At 47.5% G+C, this 15,825-nt stretch overlaps 1 protein-coding gene across 1 annotated transcript in view; it reads right to left on the bottom strand.

The window, feature by feature from the left end:
- HLTF (helicase like transcription factor) overlaps nucleotides 1-15,825 on the bottom strand; it is a 479,436-nt gene that overhangs the window by 16,396 nt on the left and 447,215 nt on the right. The window contains exon 22 of the mRNA XM_063915956.1: nucleotides 5,266-5,446. Within this exon, the coding sequence (XP_063772026.1) occupies nucleotides 5,266-5,446 (181 nt within the window). The remainder of the gene's footprint in view (nucleotides 1-5,265; nucleotides 5,447-15,825) is intronic.

The raw sequence follows: 15,825 nt of genomic DNA, 5'->3' as shown, positions 1-15,825 counted from the left end.
TCGGCCCTATCTATATTCTTTCAGAAGGAATTGGCTTCTCTCCCAGAAGTCCAGACTTTTGTAAAGGGAGTGCTGCACATCCAGCCTCCTTTTGTGCCCCCATAACGTGGTTTTACGGTTCCTAAAATCTCACTGGTTTGAACCGCTTCAGACGGTTGAATTAAAATTTCTCACTTGGAAGGTGGTCATGTTGTTGGCCTTGGCATCTGCGAGGCGGGTGTCCGAATTGGCGGCCTTGTCTCACAAGAGCCCATATCTGATTTTCCATGTGGATAGAGCGGAGTTGAGGACTCGTCCTCAATTTTTGCCCAAGGTGGTTTCATCATTTCATATGAACCAACCTATTGTGGTGCCTGTGGCTACGGGTGACTTGGAGGACTCCAAGTCCCTAGATGTAGTCAGGGCCTTGAAAATCTATGTAGCCAGGACGTCTCGGGTTAGGAAAACAGAAGCACTCTTTGTCCTGTATGCAGCCAACAAACTTGGCGCTCCTGCTTCAAAGCAGACTATTGCTCGCTGGATCTGTAACACGATTCAGCAGGCTCATTCTACGGTAGGATTGCAGTTACCAAATTCGGTAAAGGCCCATTCAACTAGGAAGGTGGGCTCTTCTTGGGCGGCTGCCCGAGGCGTCTCTGCTTTACAGCTTTGCCGAGCAGCTACCTGGTCGGGTTCAAACACTTTTGCAAAGTTCTATAAGTTTGATACCCTGGCTGATGAGGACCTTGCGTTTGCTCAGTCAGTGCTGCAGAGTCATCCGCACTCTCCCGCCCGGTCTGGAGCTTTGGTATAAACCCCATGGTCCTTACGGAGTCCCCAGCATCCTCTAGGACGTAAGAGAAAATAAGATTTTAAACCTACCGGTAAAAATTTTTCTCCTAGTCTGTAGAGGATGCTGGGCGCCCGTCCCAGTACGGACTATTTTCTGCAAGGCTTGTATATTAGTTGTTGCTTACATAAGGGTTATGTTACAGTTGAAATCAGTCTTTGCCTGATACTGTTTGTTGCATACTGTTAACTGGTTGCGTATATTCCATGTTATACGGTGTGGGCTGGTATGAATCTTGCCCTTGGATTAACAAAATCCTTTCCTCGTACTGTCCATCTCCTCTGGGCACAGTTCTCTAACTGAGGTCTGGAGGAGGGGCATAGAGGGAGGAGCCAGTGCACACCCATTCTAAAGTTCTTTATAGTGCCCATGTCTCCTGCGGAGCCCGTCTATACCCCATGGTCCTTACGGAGTCCCCAGCATCCTCTACGGACCAGGAGAAAAAGATTTACCGGTAGGTTTAAAATCTTATTTTTTGTACCTTCTGCTCAGGGCAGTGGTGGCCTATGGGTCGCTTGCTCAGCTGTGGTGCTGCACTCAGCTGTGGTGCTGCAGCCGGGGGACCAGGTTTCCAGTACTCAGCCAGAACTGGAGTGGGCCTCTAACCTGTCCCAGGCAATGTAAGAATAGGCCATGCCAATTCCCTCAGGAAGCGCAAGCAGGACCTCCCACAGCCCCCTATCAGCAGATCATTACGCTCCCTTGGGCATACAGCCTATCTCAGTCTGTTCAGGGATTGGTTCAAGTTTCCACATCCGTACAGCAGATGCTGGATCCTGCTACAGGTTCCCATCCTTCTAAAAGGACACACCTCTACATTCTGGGTATGAAATGGAGTCTCCTGCTTGCTGGAGGATGATTTTCAGCAGGATTCTGAGGTGGAATGCTCCTCCATTCAAGAAGAACACACTAGTCCTGTCAATGTAGAGACTTTAATTGCTGCAGTTAGATCTGCTTCGCATATTGAGAAAACACAAAATGACCCCCCCACCCCGATCAGTCTTTGTTTAAGCATAAGGAAGCAATCACCGTTCCATTCTCTACATAGTTAGATAATCTTCTCACTGGGACTTTGGCTTTACAGTACCTAACAAATGCTTCCAGGGTTCTTAAAGTCATTTTGTTCTCTCTGCCAGCTGATAGATCTAGATTGTAAAGTCCCCCTCCTGTGGACACTCCCATAGCTCATACCAAATGTGGCTTCTTTAAAGAATGCCACTGACAGAAAGCTGTGAGGTTTTCTTAAAGCTATTTTCTCATCTACTGGTGCTGCCATGTGCCAAATATTAGCCTTGGTTGGGTCTCCACAGCATTAGAGAGGTGTACTGACTCCCTGTACAAGTGTCTTTGTTAAGGGATTCCACACTCTGAAATGCTCTCCATTGTTGGGAATGCCTGAGAAGCTGCTGCTGATCTTGGTGAAGCTTCTTCAGACTCTAGTTTCCTTTCAGCCAAGGTCTCTGACTCAGTAGTGGTAAACAGATGAGCACTATGGCTTAAAACCTGGAGGGCCGATGAGGATTTAAAAAAAGCTCTGGAAGCTCTGCACTTTTTTGGTCCTGAATTGAACAATATTTATTTCTGTGCTGGGTGCATCAAAGACAGCTTTACTACTGTCCTCAGCCACTAAACCTAAGGTTCCTTCTTTCGGACATTTTGCTCCCAAGCTAGGCCCCATTTTCAACTGTCCTTTCATGGACAAGGCTCCACTTAGAGTATAAAAGCAGAAATGGAGAATTTTGGGCTAGTTGCAAACTGGCCCCCACAGCACACTGAAAAAAGCTAACAAGTTGGGCTCCCACCTGAATATCTCCAAAGTGGTAGGCCGTTTGAGCTCGTTCTGAGGAATGGGGGAAGATGACATTCTATTCCAGGGTCCAGAAAATTGTAGCAAGACGCTACGCCATGTCCTTCAAAATCTTTCCAGTCCATCCTCAATCTCAAGTCCCTCGACGTTTACCTCAGACCCCAAATTGAAGATGGAGTCTCTCAGGTCCATTGCTCATGCTCTGGAACCAGAGTATTTCCTAGGGCAGTGATTTTCAACCTTTTTTTACTCACGGCACACCAAACAATATTTTAAAATTGCCAAGGCACACCCTCAGTTCACCACAGAAAAAAAACTAAACACACACATTGGCCCTCACAGTAAAAAACAAATTCATACATTGGCCTACACAGAAAAAACAATCACATTGCTCCCCACATAAATCATGTTGCTCCCTACATAAATCCTATTGCTCCCTACATAAATCCTATTACTTCCCACATGAATTATTCACATTGTTCCCCCTATAATTCCTATTGCTCCCCACAGGAGAAATAACATATCAAATATTAGCCCCCACCGGTCAGCTGTCCTCCTCCCTGTCCCTAAGTGGCAGGGGTTGTTCATAGTGGAGTGCTGCGAATACTGAGCAGCAGGCGTCTGGCAGGTGTGGATGTGGGTGGGCAAGGAAAGCTGTGGATGCAGGCAGGAACTGGAAGATGTGTAGGATGGCTGAGTGGTGAGACGCGGCGGCCGTGACTTATGATATCACACCGCCGCGTCACCAAGGCATAGGTCATGGCCGGAGCATGACTGATCCTCTAAGAAGAGCCCTGGCCAACAGTTCATCTTGAAATTGCAAAGGCTGCTCTGGCTCCACGGCACACCTTTCAACTGGTCGCGGCACACTAGTGTGCCACGGCACACTGGTTGAAAAAGCCTGTCCTAGGGTCTCTGAATGTCAAGAATACTTGACTTAGTTTTGGACCACTACCAGTTTTAGGCCTTACCTTTCGTGTTCTCCACAGCATCAAGGTGATTTCAATGATAGCGGCCAGAATTGGGGACCTTAATTCTGGTCGCCCTGGACTGGCCACGATGGACGTGGTACATGGATCTCAGCCAATTGTCGATAGTAGCCCCTTAGCAGCATTTGCTCAGACCAGACCTATGTCAAGAACCTTGCCTCCACCTATATCCTCAATGTCTGGCTCTGACGGGGTGGCTTTTAAGACAGTCCTCTTGAGGACCAGGGGACTTTCAGATTTGGTGACCCATCCCATGCTTTGTGCTCTGAAACCAGTTTTAGCTAAGACTTACTGGAGAGCCTACTTCGCCTGGTATGCTTGACAGAAATTGAAGCCTAAGATTTTTTGCACCAGGATAAAGTTTAATATTAATAAGAATAATCTAAGGAACTTTCCTGGTATGGTTTGGGTACAGCTATTCCCACAGAATGAAAGGTCAATTCTAATCACTACTTGATGTTACAGAATGATCATATTCACCCTCTTTTGCAGCTCTCATTCCCTGATAGAAGGGTTATCTTCTGTAATGACAATGGTCCCACCCAAGGTGTGATTAGAATGACACAGATACTCTTACTTCGTCAGGGCCTTCTCAATCAACATAATGCAAACCATTTAGAAATTCTGGAACAATGCCTGAGACAGCGCTTTCCACCAACAACCAGTTGTCAGCTGAGTGAATGGATGCTGCATGTCACCTGCACAATGACAGTCTTAGCGCCATGGTGCAAACAGGCACTACTGACCACCCCTGCTAGAGAATGGTATACAGTTAAGTTGCCGGCAGTCGGGGTCCCGGTGGTCAGGATACCAATGCCGGGATCCTGACCGCTGACCATGCTGACAGCCGGGATACCGGCACACTGGAGCTATTCCCACTTGCGTGTGTCCACGACACCCATAGAGTGGCAATAGAACCTGTGGTGAGCGCAGCGAACCACCGATCCCTAGAGTAATGAGCGCAGCAAGGCCGCAAGAGGACTCTTTGCGCTCGCCCCGCTGCTGGCATACTGACGATCGGGATGCATTGTCGGTATACTGAACGGCCAGCATGCTGATCGTCGGTAAATCCTACTGATCCCTAGAGAATGTATCTAGCAATTTAAAAAGATATAAAGCAGCTGTAATATAGAAATCTAAATATTTTGTGACATTTACGAAAATAGTTGTACAGAAAGAGGCGCTGTTCCCACAGCATAAAATCACATTTATTTTTCTTTTCTGAACTGAATTAGAGAATATAGAATCCAATAGGATGTCTTTCAACAGGTGTTCACAAATAGGTCTGTAACATATACTAACAAAATATTCATTTCACATACAGTAGTAGATATGGATGCGAGAACTTGCTTTAATGAATGGAGAACTGCTCAAAAGTAGCGCCATGTGGAAACAAAAAAAAACATGAAGTAACTGTTCAGATGTCATAAACATGTCAGTGTCTGGTTTTAGAAATGCCCTTTGTTCTACCAATAAATCCTCCTGTCACAAGAAACACGCATGACATGCAAATACTGTGTTACATTTATTCCTGTCCAATGCATAGGGTTCCTACAGTCTACATATGAATTAGCATAGAGGTAAAAATGTGTGCACTTTACAAAAATATACAATCGTGTTTGGTTAAGTCATCTACTTACAGGATCCATTAAAAACACACGAGATGCTGCAGTCAGGTTCAAGCCAACACCACCAGCTTTCAGTGACAGCAGCATAATGGCTGGAGAGCTAATATGACTGCTCTGGAAAGACTGAATTGCTTCTGTTCGCTTTTTCTGTGTCATCGAGCCGTCCAAGCGTGTAAACGTGAAGCCAGACGCTCTATGCAGAAAAATTAGGACAGTATACAGTTTCTATGACAACGAATATTGCATGGATGAATTGGCGTCAATCCTGTGTTGTTTTGCATAAAACTAGGTTACATAACTGCTAAGCAAGGGGTGAAAAGGCTGAACATGGCAGAATTTGCAACCTTATGTTGAACTTATGAATCATTGCTCAGTCATAATTTTACATTGTCACAATTTGTACAAATAAAATTCAAAACACAACTGTTCGGCCCAATGACGATAAAACATATAGGAGTACAGTATTATCACATGCAGCAATAATAGATCACAACACTGCAAAAATGGTTGCACAGTGCACCCTTCAGATTCATAGTGAAGTGGGTTAGAAAGTGACAAAAAAAACCTCCACAACAAATACAAATAATAATAATTATTATTATTATAATTCGTTATGGCAACCAGCATTACACCACGTACCCAAATAGTATATCATATCATGGTGCATTTGTGTGCTTTTTCCAAACACAGTAATGATCATTTGCTATTTTTGCATTGAGGGAAAAGAAATCTAATCCCAGAGGTTGCATTGCTATAAAAGCCATTTATCTATTATTAATGAGAAGGAAACAGGCTGTCTACACGTTAGATTGAAGGCTCGGCCTGTATCCATGATAGAAACACAGTGGTTCTGTCTGAAAGGCTGGTCAACAGGGGTAGGTAAGGAATAAGTAGACGGTAGAGATGATATGGTGAGGGCTAATCCTTCACTTTACAGTTAAGTGGTATAATTCTGGTTGTCAAAAACGTGCTCAGAGGATGCGAATGTCTTCTAGATATAGAGTTTACAAACAGTGCTACAACTTTGCAACTGATTAGAAATTAACTCCATATTTTTTTCATAAAAATTAAACCTAATCATAAAAACATTCACCCTAAGGCACTGGGCCTTAGGGTAAATGTGTACAGGGAACAGGTAGCTGCACTCTCATGGACACCAGGAAGAACAGATTTGTATTTACCCTATATATAAAAAAAAAAAAAAAATAGGATTTTAATTACCTACCGGTAAATGCTTTTCTCGTAGTCCACAAGGGATATTGGGGAGACTTTAGTATGATGGAAAAGAACAAGGTCCAAAGGAGCCCATGCACTTTACATTTCTTCAACTGGGTGTGCTGGCTCCTCCCTTCTATGTCCCCCCCCAGGGCAGTTATAGGTAAAACATTGACCGAAGGAGAAAGGACATACTTGAGAGAAGGAACAAAACAATGAGTGGTGAGATTTCCACACCAGTACATCACTAACAAAAAGACAACCAGCAACGGCAACAAAACAGCAACAGCTGAACAGGTAACCATAGAAAGAGAACCTGCGAAAAAGTCAACGCACATAGGTGGGCGCCTAATATCCCTTATGGACTACATGAAAAAGATTTACCGGTAGGTAATTAAAATCTTATTTTCTCTAGCATCCATAAGGGATATTGGGGAGACTTAGGCCCTCATTCCGAGTTGATCGCTCGCTAGCTGCTTTTAGCATCCGTGCAAACGCTAAGCCGCCGCCCTCTGGGAGTGTATCTTAGCTTAGCAGAAGTGCGAACGAAAGGATCGCAGAAGGGGAGTAAAAATTTTTTCATGCAGTTTCTGAGTAGCTGCAGACCTACTCCTACCTTGCGATCACTTCAGACTATTTAGTTCCTGTTTTGACGTCACAAACACGCCCTGCATTCGGCCAGGCACTCCCTGGTTTCCCCAGACACGCCTGCGATTGTATCTGACATGCCTACGTTTTTCAGCACACTCCCTGAAAACGGTCAGTTGCCTCCCAGAAACGCCCCATTCCTGTCAATCAGCAGTGCGACTGACAAACTTCGCTCGACCTTGTGTAAAACGACATCGGCTTTTGAGAAAGTACGACGCGCGTGCGCACCATACTCATGCGCAGAATTGCCTAATTTTTTTGCCTGATCGCTGCGCTGCGAACGAAAGCAGCTAGCGATCAACTCGGAATGAGGGCCCTAGTACGATGGGGATGTCCCAAAGTTTCCAGAACGGGCGGGAATGTGCGGAGAAGTCTGCAGCAACGCCTGCCCAAACTGGGATTCCTCTTTGGCCAGGGTAACAAACCTGTAGAACTTTACAAAAGTGTTCTTCCCCGACCAGGTAGCAGCTCGGCATAGTTGTAAGGCCGAGTCTCCATGGGCAGCCGCTCAGGAAGAGCACACTAATCTTGTAGAGTGGGTCTTGAGAGACCTAGGAACAGGTAAGGCTGCCGACACATAGGCCTGTTGCATAGTAAGTCTAACCCCTTCGAGCAATGGACTGCTTTGAAGCAGGGCAAGCCTTTTTCTGCGCATCATATAGCACGAACAAGGAATCTGTCTTTCTGATAAGAGCCGTTTTCTTGACATAGATCTTCAAGGCTTGCACAGCATCCAATGCCTCCGGAGGAGCAGAAGTGCCAGAACTTGACAGAACCACAATAGGTTGATTCAAGTGGAACGCAGAGACAACCTTCGGCAGGAAAAGACCAAGTAGGGACTTTTTTACACGATAATGCCCCCAATTCTGAGACACGCCTATGAGAAGCCAGGACCAGTAACATCACCGTCGTCCACGCGAGGTAATTGTCGTCTACCGTCATCAGATGTTCAAACCAGGAGGACTGTAGAAATTCCAACACTACATTCAAATCCCATGGTACCGTGGGCGGCACAAAAGGAGGTTGTATGTGGAGTACCCCTTGCAAGAAGGTCTGAACTTCTGGCAACACTGGCAATTTCTTTTGGAAGAAAATCGAGAGCTGAGATCTGGACCTTAATGGAACCCAGATATAAGCCCTTATCCACACCTGCCTGCAGGAAGTGGAGGAAGCGTCCCAAGTGGAACTCCGCAAGCGGATACTTGCGGTCCTCGCACCAAGATACATATCTCTGGTGATAGTGTTTTGACGTCACAGGTTTCTTGGCCTGAACCACAGTAGCAATAACCTTTTTGGAAAGGCCCTTGTGAGCTAGGATGTTCCGCTCAACCTCCATGCCGTCAAACAAAGCCGCCGTAAGTCCTGGTAGATGAACAGTCCTTATTGAAAATCTCTTCACAATGGCAGAGGCCAAGGGTCTTCAACGGACATGTCCAGAAGATCTGCATACCAAGCCCTCCGAGGCCAATCCGGGGCAATCAGAATTGCCTGGACCCTATGATTCCTAATTCGCTTGAGCACCCTTGGGTGCAAAGGAATTGGAGGAAATAGGTAGACCAGCCGGTAAGGCCACGGCGATGTCAGGGCATCTACTGCCCTTGCCTGAGGCTCCCTGGTTCATGAGCAGTACCAACAAAGCTTCTTGTTGAAATGAGAAGCCATTATGTCTATTTGTGGGTAACCCCACCAGTCGATCTGCTGAAAACCTGATGGTGAAGCCCCCATTCTCCCGGGTGGAGATTATGACGACTCAGGAAGTCTGCTTCCCAGTTGTCCACTCCCGGAATGAAGATTGCGGACAGTGCTCTTGCATTTCTTTCTACCCAGAGGAATATCTTTGACACCTCTTGCATGCATGCCCTGCTTTTTGTCCCTCCTTGTCAATTGATGTACGCAACTGCTGTGGCGTTGTCCGACTGTACCTAGATCGTGTGAACCCTGAGTAGAGGAGAGACCTGAAGCAGAGCACTGCAGATCGCCCGAAGTTCCAGAATGTTGATCGGAAGGAGGGCTTCGTGGGCTGACCACCTGGCCTGGAACTGAGCCCACTGGGTGACAGCTCCCCATCTTCTCAGACTCGCATCCGTTGTAAGGAGGATCCAATCCTGAAACTTCGGCCTTCCAGTAGGTCGGAGGACTGCAGCCACCACAGGAGAGAAATCCTGGCCTGAGGTGACAGCTGAATTATCCGGTGCATCTGAAGATGTGATCCAGACCACTTGATCAGGAGATTCAATTGTAAAGTCCTGGCATGGAACCTTCCATACTGGAGCGCCTCGTATGAGGCAACCATTTTCCCCAACAATCTTATGCAGAGATGGATGGACACCCAAGTAGGCCGGAGAACCATGCGGACCATCTCCTGAAGTGTTTTTGCCTGGTCTCTGGGAGGAACACCTTTTGGGCCACAGTATCCAGCAACCATTCCCAGGAAGAGGAGCCTCTGAGCGGACTCCAGGTGGGACTTCTGAAAATGGAGGATCCACCCGTGGTGTGACAGAAGCTGGATAGTGTGGTCTATATGGAGCAATAAAAGCTCCCTGGATCTTGCTTTGATCAGGAGATTGTCCAGATAAGGGACAACATTGACCCCCTGGACCCGGAGTTGGAACATCATCTCCGCCATCACCTTCGTGAACACCCTCGGAGCTGTGGACAGGCCGAAGGGTAATTGCCTAAAGCTGGTAGTGATCGTTCAGCAGGGCAAACTTCAGGTAAGCCTGATGAGGTGGCCAAATCGGGATATGGAGATAGGCATGTTTGATATCCAGGGAGACCATGAACTCCCGTCCTTCCAGGCCCGCAAGGATTCCATCTTGAACTTGAAAACCTTTAGGTAAGGGTTCAAGGATTTTAGATTCAAAATGGGTCATACTGAACCGTCAGATTTCTGTATTACGAAAAGGTTGGAGTAGTAACCCTGTCCCTGTTGTTGCAGCGCAACACGCATATCCTCCAAATCGTTTGGGAGGAGCACTGTCTAACTCCAGCTTGTAGCCCTGAGAAATGAGGTCCTTGACCCAGGTATCTTGGCAGGAACTTTCCCAGATGCGGCTTAAGTGACGCAGCCGAGCTCCCACCTCGAGATTCCCTCGGGGTGGGTGGGCACCATCATGCTGAGGCCTTAGTGGAAGCAGTACCGGTGCTCTCCTGAGAACTGGCGATCGCTGGTTTTCTTGTCTTACCTCTGGTGCATCTAGCCGCTTTGGGGGCACCTCTGGCCCTAGATCTAAACCGGTTAGACTGAAAGGACTGGGTAGACAGCCCCGGGTAGGAACGCCTAGCCGACGGGACCCCAGAGGGGAGACACATGGATTTCCCCACAGTAACTTTAGAAATCCACGTATCTGAAAAGTGAAGAGCCTCGACAATGCGCTTGAATTCTGCGTCCGCTATCCATTGAGGCAACGACAAAGCCATGCACGCCGACACTGCCATAGCAGTGGTCCTGGCATTAACATTGCCTATCTCCTTGAGAGAGTCGCACAGAACCCGTGCGGTGTCCTGAATGTGCTTTAGGAGAGTTACTGTAATAACCAGGGGAATATCCCCCGAGAGGCCCTCCTGAGTCTGAGTTGCCCAGGCATGAGACATCCAGCAACCTGCAATGACCGGTCTTTGAGACACACCCGCTGCTGTGCAGATAGACTTCAGTGCAGTCTCTATCTTCCGATCCCCAGGCTCTTCCATGGTGAAGGAACCCGGGGCCGGCAGCACCGCCTTCTTGGAAAGGCCGGGGGTTCTTCACAAAATTTCCTGCCTTCAGAAGCAAATAATAAGATTTTACTTACCGATAAATCTATTTCTCGTAGTCCGTAGTGGATGCTGGGACTCCGTCAGGACCATGGGGATTAGCGGCTCCGCAGGAGACAGGGCACAAAAATAAAGCTTTAGGATCAGGTGGTGTGCACTGGCTCCTCCCCCTATGACCCTCCTCCAAGCCTCAGTTAGGATACTGTGCCCGGACGAGCGTACACAATAAGGAAGGATTTTGAATCCCGGGTAAGACTCATACCAGCCACACCAATCACACCGTACAACTTGTGATCTGAACCCAGTTAACAGTATGACAAACGTAGGAGCCTCTGAACAGACGGCTCACAACAATAACAACCCGATTTTTTTGTAACAATAACTATGTACAAGTATTGCAGACAATCCGCACTTGGGATGGGCGCCCAGCATCCACTACGGACTACGAGAAATAGATTTATCGGTAAGTAAAATCTTATTTTCTCTGACGTCCTAGTGGATGCTGGGACTCCGTCAGGACCATGGGGATTATACCAAAGCTCCCAAACGGGCGGGAGAGTGCGGATGACTCTGCAGCACCGAATGAGAGAACTCCAGGTCCTCTTTAGCCAGGGTATCAAATTTGTAGAATTTTACAAACGTGTTCTCCCCCGACCACGTAGCTGCTCGGCAGAGTTGTAATGCCGAGACCCCTCGGGCAGCCGCCCAGGATGAGCCCACCTTCCTTGTGGAATGGGCCTTGACAGATTTAGGCTGTGGCAGGCCTGCCACAGAATGTGCAAGTTGAATTGTGCTACAAATCCAACGAGCAATCGTCTGCTTAGAAGCAGGAGCACCCAGCTTGTTGGGTGCATACAGTATAAACAGCGAGTCAGATTTTCTGACTCCAGCCGTCCTTGAAATATATATTTTCAATGCCCGGACAACGTCCAGCAACTTGGAATCCTCCAAATCGCTAGTAGCCGCAGGCACCACAATAGGCTGGTTCAGGTGAAACGCTGACACCACCTTAGGCAGAAACTGAGGACGCGTCCGCAGTTCTGCCCTGTCCGAATGGAAAATCAGATATGGGCTTTTATACGATAAAGCCGCCAATTCTGATACTCTCCTGGCTGAAGCCAGGGCCAGTAGCATGGTTACTTTCCACGTAAGATATTTCAACCAAAACTACATTAAGGTCCCACGGAGCCACTGGGGGCACAACCGGGGGCTGTATATGTAGTACTCCTTTTACAAAAGTCTGGACTTCAGGAACTGAAGCCAATTCTTTCTGGAAGAAAATCGACAGGGCCGAAATTTGAACCTTAATGGACCCCAATTTGAGGCCCATAGACAATCCTGTTTGCAGGAAATGTAGGAATCGACCCAGTTGAAATTCCTCCGTGGGGGCCTTCCTGGCCTCACACCACGCAACATATTTTCTCCAAATGCGGTGATAATGTTCTGCAGTCACCTCCTTCCTGGCTTTTACCAGTGTAGGAATGACCTCTTCCGGAATGCCTTTTTCCCTTAGAATTCGGCGTTCAACCGCCATGCCGTCAAACGCAGCCGCGGTAAGTCTTGGAATAGACACGGTCCCTGCTGAAGCAGGTCCCGTCTTAGAGGTAGAGGCCACGGATCTACCGTGAGCATCTCCTGAAGTTCCGGGTACCAAGTTCTTCTTGGCCAATCCGGAGCCACGAGTATCGTTCTTACTCCCCTTTGCCGTATAATTCTCAGTACTTTTGGTATGAGAGGCAGAGGAGGAAACGCATACACTGACTGGAACACCCACGGTGTTACCAGAGCGTCCACAGCTATTGCCTGAGGGTCTCTTGACCTGGCGCAATACCTGTCCAGTTTTTTGTTGAGGCGAGACGCCATCATATCCACCTTTGGTTTTTCCCAACGGTTCACAATCATGTGGAAGACTTCTGGATGAAGTCCCCACTCTCCCGGGTGTAGATCGTGTCTGCTGAGGAAGTCTGCTTCCCAGTTGTCCACTCCCGGAATGAACACTGCTGACAGTGCTATCACATGATCTTCCGCCCAGCGAAGAATCCTTGCAGCTTCTGCCATTGCTCTCCTGCTTCTTGTGCCGCCCTGTCTGTTTACGTGGGCGACTGCCGTGATGTTGTCCGACTGGATCAACACCGGCTGACCCTGAAGCAGGGGTTTTGCCAGGCTTAGAGCATTGTAAATCGCTCTTAGCTCCAGTATATTTATGTGAAGAGACATCTCCAGGCTTGACCATACTCCCTGGAAGTTTCTTCCCTGTGTGACCGCTCCCCAGCCTCTCAGACTGGCATCCGTGGTCACCAGGACCCAGTCCTGTATGCCGAATCTGCGGCCCTCTAACAGATGAGCACTCTGCAACCACCACAGAAGAGACACCCTTGTCCGTGGCGATAAGGTTATCCGCTGATGCATCTGCAGATGCGATCCGGACCATTTGTCCAGCAGATCCCACTGAAAAGTTTGTGCGTGGAATCTGCCGAATGGAATCGCTTCGTAAGAAGCCACCATCTTTCCCAGGACTCTTGTGCATTGATGCACAGACACTTTTCCTGGTTTTAGGAGGTTCCTGACAAGTTCGGATAACTCCCTGGCTTTCTCCTCCGGAAGAAACACCTTTTTCTGAACAGTGTCCAGAATCATTCCCAGGAACAGCAGACGTGTCGTCGGGTTCAATTGAGATTTTGGAAAATTCAGAATCCACCCGTGCTGTTGCAGCACTACTTGGGTTAGTGCTACTACGTCTTCCAGCTGTTCTCTGGACCTTGCCCTTATCAGGAGATCGTCCAAGTAAGGGATAATTAATACGCCTTTTCTTCGCAGAAGAAACATCATCTCGGCCATTACCTTGGTAAAGACCCGAGGTGCCGTGGACAATCCAAACGGCAGCGTCTGAAACTGATAATGACAGTTTTGCACCACGAACCTGAGGTACCCTTGGTGTGAAGGGCAAATTGGGACATGCAGGTAAGCATCCTTGATGTCCAGGGACACCATAAAGTCCCCTTCTTCCAGATTCGCTATCACTGCTCTGAGTGACTCCATCTTGAACTTGAATTTTTGTATGTATAGGCCTCCAGAGAATTAGGGCCCTGTACTCTGATCCCACTGCTCGCGTTCGTATCAATGGCGAACTATCGGACCCGTTCCAGATACGGAACGGCACTCGCCAGGGGTGTCCTCTGTCACCACTTATTTTTGTGCTTTGCATGGAGGCCCTGGCGAGGGCCATTCGCCAGAATGTTAACATCACAGGGCTACAGGTGGGGAGGACGGAGTACAAGCTTGCCCTGTTTGCAGATGACCTCCTTGCAGTGATCTCCAATCCTTTGACCTCTATACCCAACCTTCTTAAAGAGTTCAAGCGTTTTGGAACTCTCTCCAATTTTAAAATTAATTTATCAAAATCTACAGCAATGAATTTAACACTAGACCAGACCAGCCTCCAAGTAATACAATCTATCTCGCCCTTTGCATGGCACCCATCACAATTAAAATATTTAGGAATAATCCTACACAGGGATCTTTCCCAAATTTACCAATTGAATTTCCCCCCACTCCTATCAAAACTTCAATCTGATCTCTCCAAATGGGGTGGGAAAAAAATTTCATGGATAGGGAGAATAGCAGTAATCAAAATGAATATTTTACCTAGAATTCTCTACCTATTACAAACTCTGCCTGTTACTATTCCTCGAGCATGGTTCCTCTTACTACAACGAAAGATCAGAGACTACATTTGGGCGGGGCGAAAACCCCGATTTAAGCATGAGATTCTCTTTAGACGGAAACATCAAGGAGGTCTCCAGCTTCCCCACTTTTTATCCTATTACCATGCAGTACTCCTTACGAGGGTCATGGAGTGGAGTAGTGAACTCCACAGGAAACAATGGGTAGACATTGAACTGGCCTCTCTTCCCTCTCTTAGCTCGGACTCCCCCTGGCTTTCTAAAGTCCCCCAGGTATTGCACCCACTAGCTGGTCCCATCTTTTCGTGTTGGCGTCTCTTACGCTCCCTCCCACATGTTTCAGCACATCCTTCCCCACTCTCACCGCTGTTTGGGAATCCTGAGTTTCCCCCAGGATGCCACTCCCTGTCGTTCTATTCATGGCAGGAAAGGGGCATCCTGAGAACTAATCAACTGCTGGACTCATCTGGTATAATACCTTTTCCCGAACTGCAAACTAAATGGAATCTACCCAATAAAGAAATCTGGAGATATCTCCAAATTAAACATTACCTACAGACTTTTTGCTCTTCTGGAAAGGGTATACGAGCACGGACTCTATTTGAGCAGATGTGCCTCTCCCACACATACCCTAGGCACACTCTTTCCACGTTTTACAAGTGGATCTTGAACCATAGATTTTCTTCCCAACCGAAATTTGTCAGGGATTGGGAGTTGGACCTAGGGGGTTCGGTGTCCACAGATGATTGGGAAGGTATCTATAAAAATACTTTCTCACTAACTACCAATGTGCTAGTCTTGGAGACTCACTACAAAGTACTTACAAGGTGGTATAGATGCCCAAATATCCTTGCGAAAATCTATCCTGGAGTACCCAACACGTGCTGGAGATGCGGGACAGTAGTAGGCACCCCACTACACATATGGTGGGAATGCTCTCTCTTGCAACCGTATTGGCGCAAGGTGGTGGAGACAGCTAGCATTATCCTCGGTGAGGACTTACCCTTTAGCCCTAGTTTTTGGTTATTAAATCTCACGCGTACACCTAGATATCATCTCAAGAAATCACTACTTCGCCATATTTTGAGTGCCTCTAAGGCAGTGATCCCAGTTCACTGGAAATCAACAACGTCCCCCACTATGAAAGAATGGACCGCCCGATTAGACCACTACATGGCAATGGAAGACCTCATTCTGTCTCTGGAAATGAGAAACACCTCCTTCATTGCTACTTGGAGTCCATGGCTGGAATACAAAGCGTCAACCCATTACA

Source organism: Pseudophryne corroboree, chromosome 4, assembly GCF_028390025.1.
Source record: "Pseudophryne corroboree isolate aPseCor3 chromosome 4, aPseCor3.hap2, whole genome shotgun sequence".
Classification (NCBI taxonomy): Eukaryota; Metazoa; Chordata; class Amphibia; order Anura; family Myobatrachidae; genus Pseudophryne; species Pseudophryne corroboree.
The sequence above is the reverse complement of the archived record's forward strand: the minus strand, read 5'-3'. Positions and strand labels throughout refer to the sequence as shown.